The sequence below is a fragment of the Sinohyriopsis cumingii genome, unplaced genomic scaffold (assembly GCF_028554795.1).
Source record: "Sinohyriopsis cumingii isolate HCF-2022 unplaced genomic scaffold, ASM2855479v2 utg000229l, whole genome shotgun sequence".
Taxonomy (NCBI): Eukaryota; Metazoa; Mollusca; class Bivalvia; order Unionida; family Unionidae; genus Sinohyriopsis; species Sinohyriopsis cumingii.
In genome coordinates, this window is record NW_028315879.1 from 4236544 (window position 1) to 4252800 (window position 16257).

The window sequence follows — 16257 nt, forward strand, 5'->3', positions numbered from 1 at the left end:
GACACAGTGAAGTGAATGTCTTGTTACGAGGCACACGTATGTAATGTATTTAAGGCTTTTGTTGATATTGTTGTTGTTTCTGAAACATATTATAAGGTTCTAAAAATTAACTATTATTAATTAAATATGAAAATATCGAAAGGTCTCCTCTCTCTCCCTCTCTTTCCCTCTCTCTCTCTCTGTCTCTCTCTCTCTCTCTCTCTCTCTCTCTCTCTCTCTCTCTCTCTCTCTGGTGACCATTGTATCAAGATAGGGGCGAAAATCCATGAAAAAACGAGAATAGAGGATTTTCGCTTATGTAATACCACAACGTATCTGGACCTATGAAGAATGATGGTAAATGTTAAATCAAATTGACCAGAGAGAGAGAGAGAGATACAAATTTATGGTTGGTAGTAATGTTCATTAAGCAGAATAATGACTGAGATTAACTTTAAATATATTTAAATATTTTAATTACATCTTCTTGGTTCGTCGTTTAGCTTAGACGCTAATTTCCTTGCGCCTGTACGTCAATGCATTGATGAACGTTCAGTATTCAAGAATCAATGTGTATGTAGGCCTGGTGCTCTAATTTCTTCATTGAAACCATCTTTCATGTACATGATCATAAGTGCAACTTATATTGATTTAATCAATATGAATAAAAATAGAAACTGAAAAATGATAACAATCAGCTTATTAATATGAATAGGTGACTTTGAATAGCTACAAAAAGACAGAACTACATTTTGTAGCGAATACACTCAGCAGGGTTGTGAGTTTATTCACCCAGTCAATACACAGTTGGCTCTCATCAATTTAAGTCATTTCAAATGGCAAATATATGTATTTATATATATATATATATATATATATATATATATATATATATATATATATATATATATATATATATATATATATATATATATATATGTATGTATGTATGTGTGTGTGTGTGTGTGTGTGTGTGTGTGTGGTAGTTGTATTTCTCAATTTATAAATTTGTTAGTTTTGGATTGTTTGTTGATTATGAGGAGTCGGTGTTGAGAAGATATTTCTAAGCCCAAGCAATTAGTGAGTTTCTAGGATCAGATTTAATAATAATACAGTAATTACGAGATTGTATAATAGGACCGATTATTTTCGTAAAATGAGCCCTCCCTAAGTTCTTATCATGAGGAATTATGTGGATATTTTAGGCAAATGTGTTTAATAATGTTAGACAGAGATAATTCTTTGTCTCGGGTGTTTTGGTCATGATTTTTGTTGCGTTTTCTGGAGTACTAATATTTGGCGAGGAAAGTCTTACTTTTTGAGTCATACAAATAGGAAACAAGTAAAAGCAAGTTTGAAATTAAAGTTTCGTGATGTGTGTTCATGTGATGATTATAGAAAATTATTTGTAATCTTTGCGCGTTTAAGAGCCTTTCAGTTGACAATGACTGTTGGTTTGAGGTTTTTGAAAATGGGGGAAAACAATGGACTTCAAGAAACGCTCACGCTTATGTATGATTCGCTCGCTAGAGAGACCCCTTGCGTGTAACACTATTCTTTGAAACAACGTTTTCTCAGGCATATGGCATAATTAGCAAAGGAAATTGAGCATTCTTTAATCATTTTCAGCGACAATTCTGTTCATTCCAAAAATGCCTTCGTTCTTTGTGAATCTGTAAAAATGTATGAAAGACGATATCAGGTGCTCCACCATCAGCGCATATTGCTTAAAGAGGACGAAAACCCGGAAATGGTCTGATTAAATGAGAATTCCGATAATCGGACGAAAACCCTTTAATTTCAGAGCAAATTTATGAACTGAATCTGGTTTTTACTAAGTTTTATAATGCAACAAATTGTAAGAAATACCTTACTTGATAATCGCCAACCGTTTATAGTACATGTAGATCTTAAAAAAACATCCATTTAAGATTAACCAACACCACCCACCAAATTTGTCCTAAAGTATGCATATTGAAGCAGACAACTTTATAAAGCTGTGTTTTGTAGCATACTGTGATGACATTTGCCAAGAAATAAGTTCAACAAAGAGTGTCTTAGAAATCTGAAAAAAATGACGGAGATGTTTATTCTGATATATTGCTTTCACAGACACTAGAAGAAATAATATCGAGATACTCACGTCCTGTGATGCCAATGGCTCCAATAAGAGTATAGCTTGTCCCGCTGGTGGGTCGCCAGACTTGCGTAGTTGTAGTTCCAGCATTTTCATGATAGGCCTCGATTTGTTTCACGTAGCCGCAGCAAGCGGCTGTGTACGAAGTAAGCGGAATCAGGTAGCCTGTACCTGTGTAAATTGCAACCAAATAAAGATGGTGTTGTTCTTTTTGCAGTTTGATGACGAAGCAGATAAAATGTGCATGATGATAATGATAACGCTGATATTTTTCTTATTCGTCAACAACAACAACGATAATAATAATAATAATATTAATAATAATAGCAATAATAATAATAATAGCAATAATAATGATAATAATAATATAATAATAATAGCAATAATAAAAATAATAATAATAATAGCAATAATAATAATAATATTAGCAATAATGATAATAATAAATAAATAAATTAGTTAATTAATTAATTAACAGTGGGAGTGATCTTTGAGTCAAACAGATGAAGCAATGCAGTAACAGGTAATCTGTCACATTTTGAAAGACTTTGCTTCAGATTAAGCATAGTCTTCAGCGCTTACAAAGACATAGTTTTCTGACACATATACCAAGAGGTTTGTTTTTAAAAAAATATGCATCTTAAATACTTGCAATATGATTCAAACCATACCTCTGTGGGGCCATAGTGCCACATTTGGTAACTTCTGATATAAACACCTCTGAAAATACAGTCACTATTGGGTTCTTTTTTGTCTCCTCTCCATATTCACTTTTAAATTCCATTTCGGGCAAAATGCATGTAGCCTATTGAACATATTTTGTAACTGATGGACTGTTTCCGCAAAGAGGATTAAATAGTTCTCATAAAACAGTAACAATCGTTCTAAGGTTCTATCGAAACTCCCCAGCTTTCGTCCGCTAAAAGGGGTTTCAAATCACTAAAATATGAAGAAAATAGTAAAGGCGATGAAACACAACATTGGCGTACGCCAACAGAACAATTTAACACATCAGTAATTATTTGTTTTACTTAATATACTCTTTTCGATCATTATAAATTGCCGTAATCATTCTTAACACTTTTTTCGCTAATATTTTCACTAAATATCCTTTGGTACAGTAAACGTTTCTACCCTATCAAGAGCCTTTTCATACCCAATAAACACTGTTTAGAATCTGCTTCTAAGTTTTCTGAAATATTTACAAATTAATGTATATAATATGAATATACTATCTACTGTAGAATAGCCTGCTCTCATTTCAGTTTGTTCTTTGACCAGTAATTCGTTTTCGAACACCCATTTATTTATACTGGTAGCAGATTATAGCGTCGGAAATTGGATGATTCATTCGCATCCCCTTTCCTCGGAATTGGTATTATGACTGTCATTGACCAATATTCTGAATAATATCCAACATCGAATAGTTTATTAAATAAAATTGTTAATATTATTAATTATATTTTCCGTGCAAATAAAGAAATCGTGGATATATAAACTACTCCTCAACTTTTTCATGCTTCAGTTCACTCAATGCTATGCGAACCGTGATTATTCTATCTAGAGTCTTATGAACTAGTTGAATGTTTTCATTTTCGTGTATCAGGTCAACAGAACTGGAAAATTAAAAAATTAAGACTACAACACTAATTTGGAATTATTGAAATTCATTCAAAGACATTCTTGATTTTGTCATTGTGGTACATCAGGACATACAATACTATTGATATTCATTCAGATCATTATATACTTTTAGAATTGTGATATAAAAATCAGGTGTATTTATGATTTAATTCACAATGCTGTAAGTATCACTTAAATGTTGACTGTAATTTATAAAAATAAATCATTTGTTGAGTTTAATAAACTTATTGGTTTCGCTTCTTTCTGTTACATAGTTTAAGACCTACAGTCGTAACATTGAACAGAGATTTTGAACTCCAGGGCTCCAACAACTCCATTGAATTCCGGCAAATGTTTACTGGAGCGCTTTGAAAAGAGACGTTGATCCCCAGGGTTCCAGTAATTCACTTTAGCGTGGGCAAATATTTACTCGAACATTTCGGACAGAGACAAGTATTCCTTTACTTCCTTCAACATTGACAAAAAATTAAGCTCAACTATATCCTCCAAATTTAATGAGAAAACTATACCCAATAATCTAAAATTCGGCATTAACCAGTTAATATCAATTTAGAGACGTATTTTATCATTATATTTTTTCCCACTCCATAGAGCTTTTGATTAAAAGCATTGCAGAGCAGACCTGATATGAAGCAAAGTCGTTTAAAATTTGTGTAGTTGTGTCCAAGGATAAAGGAAAACCGTCTGATAATAAAAAAGCTTCCAGATTGAAATATAAGAATACATGTCCATAATTAATGACAACGTTTTGATTTACTGCAGAACACACTAGACATCTGATAAATATATTCCCAAACGTTAAACGATTTCAGGGCATTCACCAGAAAGTTTTATTCAACCGAATTGAAAGCTTTTTCGAAGTCTGTCAGTAGGAGCAGACCAGATCAATTTATTCCTCAAGATACTGCATCAGGTCATAAAAAAGTCCTGTATTTTCACAGATGAATCACTCTTTATAAAACCCTTTTGAATATCACTAATAATAACAGGGAGGAATTTCTTGACCCTAGAAGCAATTGATGAGAAACAATCATGTAATCTACATTCAGTAGTGAAATTGGTCTCCAATTTTTAATAAATTCTTTATCTTTACATTCCTTGGGAATACAAGTAATGATTCCCTGCGACTCAGATTCTGAAATATGTTGCATATCAAATCCAGCATTTACAGACCTACAAAGAAAGCCACCTTCATCTTTCCAAAAGAATTTACAAAATTCAACAGTAAATCCATTGGAACCAGGGCTATTTTCATTTTTCATATTTTACAGTGCTAAACTACATTCCTCAAAAGTTAACTTACCTTCACACGAGTTTATTTCAAGGTCTGAAAGATGTTTTTCATCATGAATAAAAAAGACTATTCCGATTGTGAGTATAAACTGTTGTTGTTATTTTTGCCCAGTAGATTTACAATATACAGTGTCACAATAATAATATTAAAAAATTATCTATTTTTGGAGACTGCGGGGGGGGGGGTGGATGCGTAGGGGAATTGAGCGGGAGAGGCCTTTACCAGAAACCTGTTGAAATATACAGATATATATCGCTAAAAGAAGGAATCTATAAGGAGGACACAAGTCTCGCCATCTTTCCGTTTGGCAAGCTATCGGTATTCTTAAGAAAAAGTACTGACAAATGTGATATATTAATTGATTAAAAACGACCCACCTCCCGCAAAACCGTCAAGTTGTTTTCCAATAGAATTGGCATCACCGGTACCAGGCCAACCCATGAATTCTGTCCCAGTGCATGCTGGAAAATAAATAAATAAATAAAACAATAATGAGGGAAAGCAAAGAAATAACTTGTTTTGAACGTTATTTACTTAGGAAAGCTACTTAAATAAGTTAGTAAAATTTAAACGTAAGTAAATATGCGCGGGTAAAAAAAGAAGGTAAGTTAATCAGGCAATATGTCATTAAATAGGTAACTTACAAAATGATGAACCTTGTTTTCTTCTATTTGTTTAAAATGTTTGTGAATTACGCAAAATGAATCTATGTTTTATATGTTTCTGTAGTGTACAAAACTGTTCTAAACAAAATGGCGAAAATTAGTTTCATCGTATTATTTCCACTTTTTAATTGATGATGTGTTTGTTGATGATTCTGATATAAATATAGTCTTTTGCTGAATAGAGAGGTCACGGTTTTCTAAACTGAAGCCATATTTAAAAATGTGAATATGTCCATGTGATGCTTCTTGTATAGAAATACGTTTCTCAATTCAATATGATGGTAGAAATCATTTGTCATTTATTATGGCAATGCCAGATGCGGAAGGTCGCGGGTTCGAACCCGGCTAAGTCACACCAAACACTTATAAAAATGGCACTAACAGCTGCTTCGCTAGCCGCTCATCATTAAGAGGTCAGTTGTAGGATTTATCGTCCTGGTGTCCGAATAATGTGACTTGGTGGGACACGATGCTACAGGTCTGCAGCATGATGCCCAGTTCTAGACATGACTATAAACTGCCACTCTACAGACATCGCAACGATTTGACCGAAAAATTGTTAACGCTAAGTTAAAATTCCAGATCACACACACACACACACACACACACACACACACACACACACACACACCACATAGTGAAATGCATATAAATTTCATCAATAATAATGTGTATCAATAATAATGTGTATATCTTCGACACGACTAGATCTATTTTTGGTGTTGTTTCTTTGTTATTGTTTTGTATGTTTTTGTTTTGTTGTTTTCTTTTTTTTGGGGGGGGGGAGGAGTCCAGATAAGCCATGTTGAGAAATGATGAAATACAAATTATCGTTTCGTTATCATCCACAGACACCTACAAGAAATGCATCAAACGACATTTGTGCTTTGTCGAACTTATATCTGAAATGTTCCACATTGGTCATATCCTGGTTTTAGTATTGAATATGGAGAGATTTTTGTGTGACTTTTATAGTAGTTTCATGACCGAGTCGAAAGTCATAAACATATTTAATATCCCGATATGTAAGAGTACAATAATGTGTCGCCAAGTGCCAAAAATCACGTAGCGAAAACAAGCAATCTGTTCCAAAATAGTAGACTAGTGAAAATGTATTAACGTGGACATTTAACCAAATTAATTTTTAGGTTCAGTTTAAATTTAACGGAAATTCATTCCAGTATCATAGTCACGGTCAGGATTTGCTATATTTCCATAAGCTCGTTAACTATTTCTTCCATTTCCTCGTTTTCTGATGAGAAAACAATTAGAAAATGCTGCAATATCAACCCGAACGAAACGAATTATTAGACATTTCTGTTTTTAAAAAAACAGGATTGTCGTCGACTTTGCAGTTAAAAAAAATCCACGCCTCTAACATGGCATGGTAACTGAAATAATTGTTAGTACTTGAACAATTTCTCTTCCCTAACGTCTTAACAATTAGATAAATAAATTAAGATTCTGTTACTCAGCCTAAGGAGATTTTAATAGTAGTTAGGTTGTCAGAAAAAGTCGCCATCCTATGTCATAGCAACCAAGAATGTTAAAGACCGTTGAAAACAAAAAATTTATGCCTATTTAAGTACGTGTGATACTTTACGGATTTTATATTAATAAAAGGATAAATATTTTTTAATGCAATGTTTCATAGTTTAATACAAGCAAACTCTAATGTAGGATAAAAAAACAAGGAAATTCAACGAAATGAAATGTAATTAGCGGGGCATATTTGGACCAAAGTTTTTGTTTTCAGAATAATTATCATTAGAATAATTTTTTTAGCATGTTTCTTGTCACATAGTCAAATGGATGAAACAAATTATAATTATCTAGCCTGTTTGATTATTAAGCTGTCGTGTTCTCTCTCTCTCTCTCTTAGGATAGATACATAGATATATCAGTAGATCGATCGATCGATAGATAGATATACATGTAGAGAGATAGATAGATAAAGTTTATTCGTAATAAAGGCCACTAACACAAAATACATATTCATACATCATATCTCCCCTTTTATAGAGAAAATTTACAATCAATAATTATCGAACCGACTTAAAGCAGATAAATCATCTGCGTATATAAAAGTATACTTGTCAGTTCTAGTATATATAGTTGTCTGTTATATATATATATATATATATATATATATATATATATATATATATATATATATATATATATATATATATATATATATATATATATATATATATATATATATATATATATATTATGATATTAATTTCATCATAATGATTTTAGTCATGGTCATTTAGAAAATTACACTTTAATGTTAATATTCTAACATCGTCTTTTGCACATTTGTTGCTATGATTTAATGCATAAGTTCCAAGGTCGATATACCGAAACAGTTAAAGTAAACATCATGTGATCAAAAAAGGACATTGATACTACCAAAAGGATCCTGACTGACTATAAGTGGAGCAGCTTTCGTTTACTGCAAATGAGTATTTCGAAATACTAATGTGTTATGTATATGTATATTTTTTGTACATGACTATATGGTATACATGGAATATTATGTGTAATATTTGAACGTGATTGTAAATTATAATGATTATCTATAGCCAACATATTAGAGGGCTACTTTTATACACGAGTATTAAATTCTATTTAATTCACAATACCGAATGCTCATTTTTCAGTTTGACTTTGCATGCTATGAAAAAAAATTATTTGTTGAATTTTACATAACCTGTTACCTCTCGTTCTTTTCTACTACTTATTTTAAGACCATATGATCTTAATAGAAGAAAAATCATGATAGCGAACTGAACTATAAATCTTTGCCTTAATATAATACCACCAATACACTTGTATGTAAATATATAGCTCTACTACAGTTCTAGTACTGACCGCTCCGGTGGCCTCAGTGTTAGAGCTTCTGACTCGGATGCGGGAGGTCGCGGGTTTAAGCCCCGGTCGAGTCGTACCAAATACTTATAAAAGACTTGGCGCTCAGCATTAAGAGGTAAGTGTTAGGACTGGTCGGCATGGCGTCAGGATAATGTGACTGGGTGGGACATAATGCCACGTGTCTGTGTCATGGTCTCCCATCGCTAGACAACACTATAAACCGTCACACTGCGATATGACTGAAAAACTGTCCAAGCTATGTTACAATCCAAATCACACCGACACACACCGACACACACACACACACACATACACACGACTATATTGTTACACTTCTATATAAACGTTCCCCTAATACAATAATATCACTGTACTTCTCTATAACAGTATTCCTTAATACAATGATATCACTGTACTTCTCTATGAACGATCCCTTAAATACAGTAATATCACTGTATTTCTCTATACAGTATCCCATAATAAAATAATATCACTGTAAAACTCTATGAACATATCTCATAATACAGTACTATCACTGATCACTGTATTTCTCTATAAACGTATCACATAATACAATACTATCACTGTACCTCTATATAAATGTATCCATTAATACAATGCAAACACTTTACTTTTGTATAAAGGTATCCCATAATACAATAGTTTCACTGTACTTCTCTATACATTTATCCCTTAATACAATACAAACACTTTACTTCTGAATAAACGTATCACTTAATACAATAATATCACTGTACTTCTCTATAAATGTATCTCTTAATACAGTACAAACACTTTACTTCTGTATAAACGTATCACTCATTAAAAAACTATCACTGTTCTTCCGCATAAACGTGTCACTTACTACAACAATATAACTTTACTTCTCCATAAACGTATCTCTTAATGCAATACAAACACTGTACTTCTGTATAAACGTATCACTTAATGCTACAATATTATTGCACTCCTGTATAAACGTGTCACTTAAGACAATAATATCACTATACTTCTGTCTATACGTATCACTTAATACAATAATATCACTGTACTTCTGTCTAAACGTATCACTTAATACAATAATATTACTGTACTTCTCTAATAGCATGAAGAATAAACAATTAAATGAAGTACATTTATATACATGTCAGTTGGTATTCCCGGGCCTATATTTGCAAATGAAATGAAAGAAAATTTGAATTTAAGTTAAAATATAATTTTTGTGGGGGATTTGCTGGTAGCACCAAAATATAAGACGAATTACAAGTATAAATGAATGGAAAAATTGCTTGCTAAGAATTGTATTGACTAGTAGAAGGCGAATGTATTAGTCTGATAAAAGAGATATATAATAAATAAATTATCGAAATTCGCCGTCGGGTATAAACATTAAATAGTCATATATTCAGTTTTGGCAAATACTTCCAGTTATAATGACGTTCATATGGCTCTGCAGATCTGAAGTGCTCCATTACTAGATTGCTATTTAACAGATAACGACAGAGACAAATATATAAATACGTAAAAAGATGAAAAACACCACGAAATTGATGCAAATGACAGTTCCCTGTGAAAATAAATTGTTCACCCCCACCCCCAAAAAATTCTTCAATTTCCATGCAAATTCTTATTGTTTTCTCTTCAATTAATTATGATGCAGACACAAACATATTTATAAAAATATATGTTGGGAAAATAATCGTCACATTTCATTACCTGTTTACATTATACGAAGAAACGATTTGATTAAACGAAAAAGAGACCAAAGTTATAAATTGTTTCGCTACTGCTTCTAATTGGAGACGGAACGCTTTAAATTCCCCCACTTGTTGGTTTAAATGACATCAGAACGTTTAGAACTTGAGGCATGGATAAACGTGATCAGACTATCTACCAAGTATTTCATTAAGATAAAGGATATCATATATTCGATTCAATAGAGTACTCACTCAGAGTATAAGGAAAGAAATACTTGTACTGGAATGCAAAGCGATTAGGAAACTAACTATTTTTGTTGTGAGGATACATTTTCAAATGTTCTATCATATATATATATATATATATATATATATATATATATATATATATATATATATATATATATATATATATATATATATATATATATATATATATATATATATATATATATAGTTTAGTAATGATATTAATTTATTTATTCGTTTGCTATTGGAAATAATTCAGAGGACTTCATAAGTAACGAATCCACTATTTTTGTGATTCTATGTATTTCATTGCATTTCTATACTTTGTCTTAAAATCTTCAGAAAATGGAGGAATAAAAAGAAGATCATCATCATCATCACACATTTCCTGGCAAGTCAGGTTAGATATTTATCTGGTTTTGCGTTGGGTGTAAAGCATCCGAGTTACAAAACCAAAATGCAGATCAAAATATCCTAACTTTATTATAATTTTTCCGGCTGTTTACCACGGAACAAATGAAGTTTATAAATAAATTGCATTAAGAGATGAATCAGTGTGTAGATATTAGAGGAACAGAGACAGTAAAATGAAACAAATTGCACTCCGTTTTATATTTGTCGTTCTATGTGAAATGCTTTGTTCAATGTTTAACCCCCTAAGATCGAGTTTTAGAAATCTAGATACGTAAATGGTTGAATTGAAAACTAAATGGGGAGAGAGAGTCATAAAGAACAGAATGACACCCGCCAAGAGATTCGACGCATTTATGTGCCCAACAGAGGTGCAAGATGCAAATTAAATACGTTGATGTAGTCTTCATAAATGAACATTCTCTACGGTATGTCGGTGCAATAGTGCCTTATACACCATATGTATTTCGATATTTCAAAGAAGTATCAGCTGAAAACAATCAAATAATCGTTTCTTTCGCATTTTGGATCGCTTTTGTAAAGTTGAACTCATCCATTAACTTGAACCCAGACTGCATGGTGCACATTCCTTTTATTGTAGGCATGTTTGTGTCGATGAATAAAGCAGGTGCTGGGAGGAGCCTTTTAAATCCATTAAAAGGACAAAACAGATCCGAATTGTTCTAGACCAATGTCTATCGTTTCCAAACAAAAATAAAAGGTCTTTGAAATAGTATAACTTAATAGAATTTATTCACGTGCAAAGGAAAACAATGGTTTTTTTTTCTTGTCTGTGAGTATCAAGGGTAACAGAAGGGTATGAATTTCATAGTAGTTGCTTCCACTGCACAGTGTACTATATATCTAAGACCTTGTATAGCATTTTAAGGTATATGACACTTAGAGATAATCAGCTACTGTAATTAAGAATAAAACCGTTAATTATGCTGTATCATTAGAAAATCATAATTGGAGCTTTCCATCTCGCCCTGATGTAATCAATTCTGCCATTTAAATGACCACTTCTTTTCAAGTGAGAAGTATGGTAGAAAGATGTACTATCAAACTTGTTTGCAGTATGACTTTATTAATGAACCGTCCATCAAGTTCGAAAGCAATAAGCATATACAATATCACACGCATGAATCTATGCACTGGCTAACCGTCTATCATTTTCTTATTAAACTTCCCACTTGCGATAGACAGGAAGTGACAACTCTTTTGGCATTTGCTACTTTTTCGTTTGGTTCTAACATGACCAAGACTGGTTTTCACCTACAAGCTTGCGTGACATCAGCTTCAATAAAACGTCCAGTTTAACTTGCAGCTACAATACAGGGTTGTACAAGTGTTATTCGTTTTATTTTTCTCGTTCGAATTCTGTACACATTGTTAGTACCAAGTTAGAGATCATGTAAAACTGATATTTCGTACATTAGTGTTATACTTGTGTGTGGTGTGATGACGTCGTACCACTTGTCTCATCAAGAGTTTTCAAACATAAAAATTTCTCGTACTGCTTGATCAAAGGTTCTGTCGTGTCAAAAACAAAACTTCTTTTCTCAAATGTTTGGCATATAGTTAATGTGCCGATAGGGTCTTTTCTTATAGGTAGAAGAGCGGGAAATGAACACTTAATTTGCAATTGAAAAATGAAATGTATAACGACGCATAGATCAGTGCTTGTAGCAATGGCGGATTTCACACAACACACTAGGAATGGTTTGATTCTGTTTTAGTAACTACCCAAGGTATCGAGTAAACAACAGACGTGTTGAATTGGCGAATTTCACACAGCTCAGCAAGAATGAGCTTATTCAGTTATAGGCACCCCCATCCCCACCTCCGAGGTATCAATTACAAACAAAAGAGAAGAAAAGTAGCACGTTATTTCATGTGTGGTGCATTCAGGTCAAGTTTGCATGACAACTTTGAACAAAGATCTGATCACTAATTGAGAGAGAGAGAGAGAGAGAGAGAGAGAGAGAGATAGAGAGAGAGATTATTATTTCACTACCGCCATGTAAAACTTTAACGTTACTCGTTTGCATTTAAAACAGACACAAAAAAATATTCCAATCTACAAATCCACGAAGTAAAACATTTTTCAAGCTGTAATAATTAGTCAAGTACGAATAATGATAGCACGCAATTTATTTTCAACATACCGTTGCCGATGATTTTCTAAAAGACCCAGACACCACAAGATTCACCCTGCGAATACAATTCTTTTCACTCCACTTGATAACCATTGCAATCAGCAGTGTAACATTTTGAAGAGTATAACGCGTTTTTGTTTATTTGGGGGACGGAGTATTTTACTTTTTGATTTAGGTATAGTGCTTTATCTGACGGAAGAAGGACCATAACAATACATAAGTAAATAAATAAATGAAAACAAATTATCAGAAACCATATGGTCCCTGTTTCACCCCCACCCTACCAAGGAATATTGACTGAGCTTTGACCTAAAATTCAGTAGTGAATTCATCTATCTGATTGGACGAAATATAAGTCGGACTTGCGTGTATCTGCCATAATTGCGTCATTCTAGCACTATACTTGATTTAAAAGACTTGTTGAAATTGGGTTCTGCAAATTCATCTACTCGTGGTCGTGTGACTAGAACACAAATCTGTGATCAGATAGGGAGTCTAATGTGTATGATATTATAATATTTTGCAGTGAATCCATTGATATTACTTTTCCACTGATATTAGGATCATTTTGTTTTGGCTCATGTGATTATATTTACCTCAAAATCTACCACTTTTGTTCTGGTTTATATGATTATATTTACTTCAAACGCAATCGCTTTTGCTGGCTTATGTTATTATATGGACCTCACAATTGAAAGTCACAAAAATAAACAAATGCTCAGCATTTTTCATAAATTACTGAGAGGCTATTCTTGACATCCTTACATTAGGTGAAAAGAATTTAATCGTGAGCTCTATGTGGTCCTAAGTAAACCATGAGAATAGGTTTTAGCAGCTAAGTACAGTACTATTATATTTTATTGTCAAGTTGAAGATATTTAATTAGAATTTGTTCATAGCTGGCTGCCTACTTTAAAAAGGTATTTTCTTTGTAATTCAATGAAAACGATTTACAATTCATCAGAAAATGACATATATTTATGTTGAGTCGAATAGACCTTTGATGCGAATATACACACCAACGTATTATCTATTGTGTGGCATTAGTTCCTTTCTGCCCCGGCTTCTCGAACCTTAATATTTTGCATAGAAAATTACTATGATACCTTTGCAGTGGAGAAAACTATATTCGTGAAGGCCGGAACAAGTATAACACAGAGAGAGAGAGAGAGAGAGAGAGAGAGAGAGAGAGAGAGAATAGAAACCGAAGAGATACAATTAAATTAAAATAAACTTGTATGCACAATTCATGAAGATTACAAGTGGTTTGGAATTTACCAACTGAGCTAAATTCGAAAACTGTATGTGAATATTCAAAAGAAACTGTAGGGTTAGTAAAATTTTCATCCTAAACACGTTCGAATTTTGAAGAAAAACAAAATGATTATATTTACTTCAAACGCAATCGCTTTGTGCTGGCTTATGTTCTTAAATGGACATCACAATTGAAAGTCACAAAAATAAACAAATTCTCAGCTTTTTTCATAAATGACTGAGAGGCTAGTCTTGACATCCTTACATTAGGATCAGACGACAACATTACGCTATGAAATCGACCAGAAGCCTAACAAGAAGAAGTGTGGGGTTGGGCTGTGATTTGGATTTGTAATGTAGCTTTTAACAAATTTCAGTGATGATATCGCTACGCTGTCAGCAGTGTGGTAGTTTATAGTGTCTTGCATCGGGGCATAATGTTGCAGACACATGGCATCATGTCCTACCCATTCACATTATTCTTACACCAAGCCGACCAGTCCCACCACTGACCTATTAAAACTGAGCGGCTAGCGAGGCTTATATTAGTACCGTCATTTTATGTCTTTGGCATCGGAGGCGGACGCACCAGCCACTTATGACGCCGGAGCGGAAAAAGAAAAAGACGTATGGGAATCAGAGTAGTAAATAAAGAACGAATAAACATTATCACTGGGAGAATTCACTGAGAATTTGTTTATTTATTTATTTTTTATTTTTTTATTTATTTTTTATTTTAATTCTTTTTATTCACTTTGTACACACTTAGTCCTTCTATCTCTCTGTGTCTCTCTCTGTGTCTCTCTGTATGTCTGTCTGTCTCTTTATATATATATATATATATATATATATATATATATATATATATATATATATATATATATATATATATATATATATATATATATATATATATATATATATATATCTGTGTGTGTGTGTGTGTGTGTGTGTGTGAGAGAGAGAGAGAGAGAGAGACGTGGTCTAATGTGGATTAAACTGTACATATTCCCACTGAAAGCGATGACATTTTTTCTTTTTCATTTCCCGTAACATTAGGATAATTTTTTATTTTATTTTGGATATTGTCATTACCTAGACCAAAAAGTCTAAATTCAAGGTATTAAACATATCATATTCTGCTTATATTCATGATTGAGCCGTTTCCCTTAAAAGCGTATGACTTTGGTGAAAAGAAATAAAGTGTCACCACTTAGTACTAATTGAAAACAAAAATATTTTGGTTTAATAATGAGACTGATATTATATGTATTTATGAAAATCTACTACATTAGGTCCACTCTGTTGTGAATATATAATGTTTAGTAGGGAAATCTTAAGCTTTACAATATTAAGTTTTTAAAAAAAAATACACACACGCATACACACACACACACACACGCACACACAATACATAAAAATGTTCAAGAAAAATAATTTCAATGATACTTACCTTGAGATTTGACGTATTTCTCTGCGAAACAAAAACATAAGAACCAAATAAAAAACTTATATCCAGTCTTCATAACTGAACCTCGCATTGGGCATATGATGTTTGAATCCACTCTTGTGCAACACTCGTTTTCAAATGTCAGTTATTACCATATTTCTGAAGAGTTCACAGCTGAAAGCATCTAGACAGTCGCGTTTACATCGCCTTTGAAAACTTTCCAAAAGAGGTGCACCCCGTCTACGAACTGCAACTCATGTTGAGTATTCTACGCGTCCCGTTTACGGATGAACGCATAAAACTGGGTTAAGGTATACAGACAAAGCAACTTTAAAAAGGCGACCCTTCAAGCCATTGAAATGACAAGACAGATCCAAACAGAACTAAACGAATAACCTTTGCCATCAATCATGGATGATAATAACAATAATGTGGACT

The 16257-nt window shown here is 32.7% G+C and overlaps 1 protein-coding gene across 1 annotated transcript in view; it reads right to left on the minus strand.

Moving 5' to 3' along the window:
- The window catches only part of LOC149774464 (cadherin-23-like), a 61282-nt gene extending 45225 nt beyond the window's left edge, over nt 1–16057 (minus strand). The window contains exons 1-3 of the mRNA XM_089945187.1: nt 15823–16057; nt 5432–5515; nt 2123–2287 (exon numbers count right to left, since the gene is read on the minus strand). Of these exons, the coding sequence (XP_089801313.1) occupies nt 2123–2287; nt 5432–5515; nt 15823–15910 (337 nt within the window). The 5' untranslated portion in view covers nt 15911–16057. The remainder of the gene's footprint in view (nt 1–2122; nt 2288–5431; nt 5516–15822) is intronic.
- Nucleotides 16058–16257: the final 200 nt, after the last annotated feature.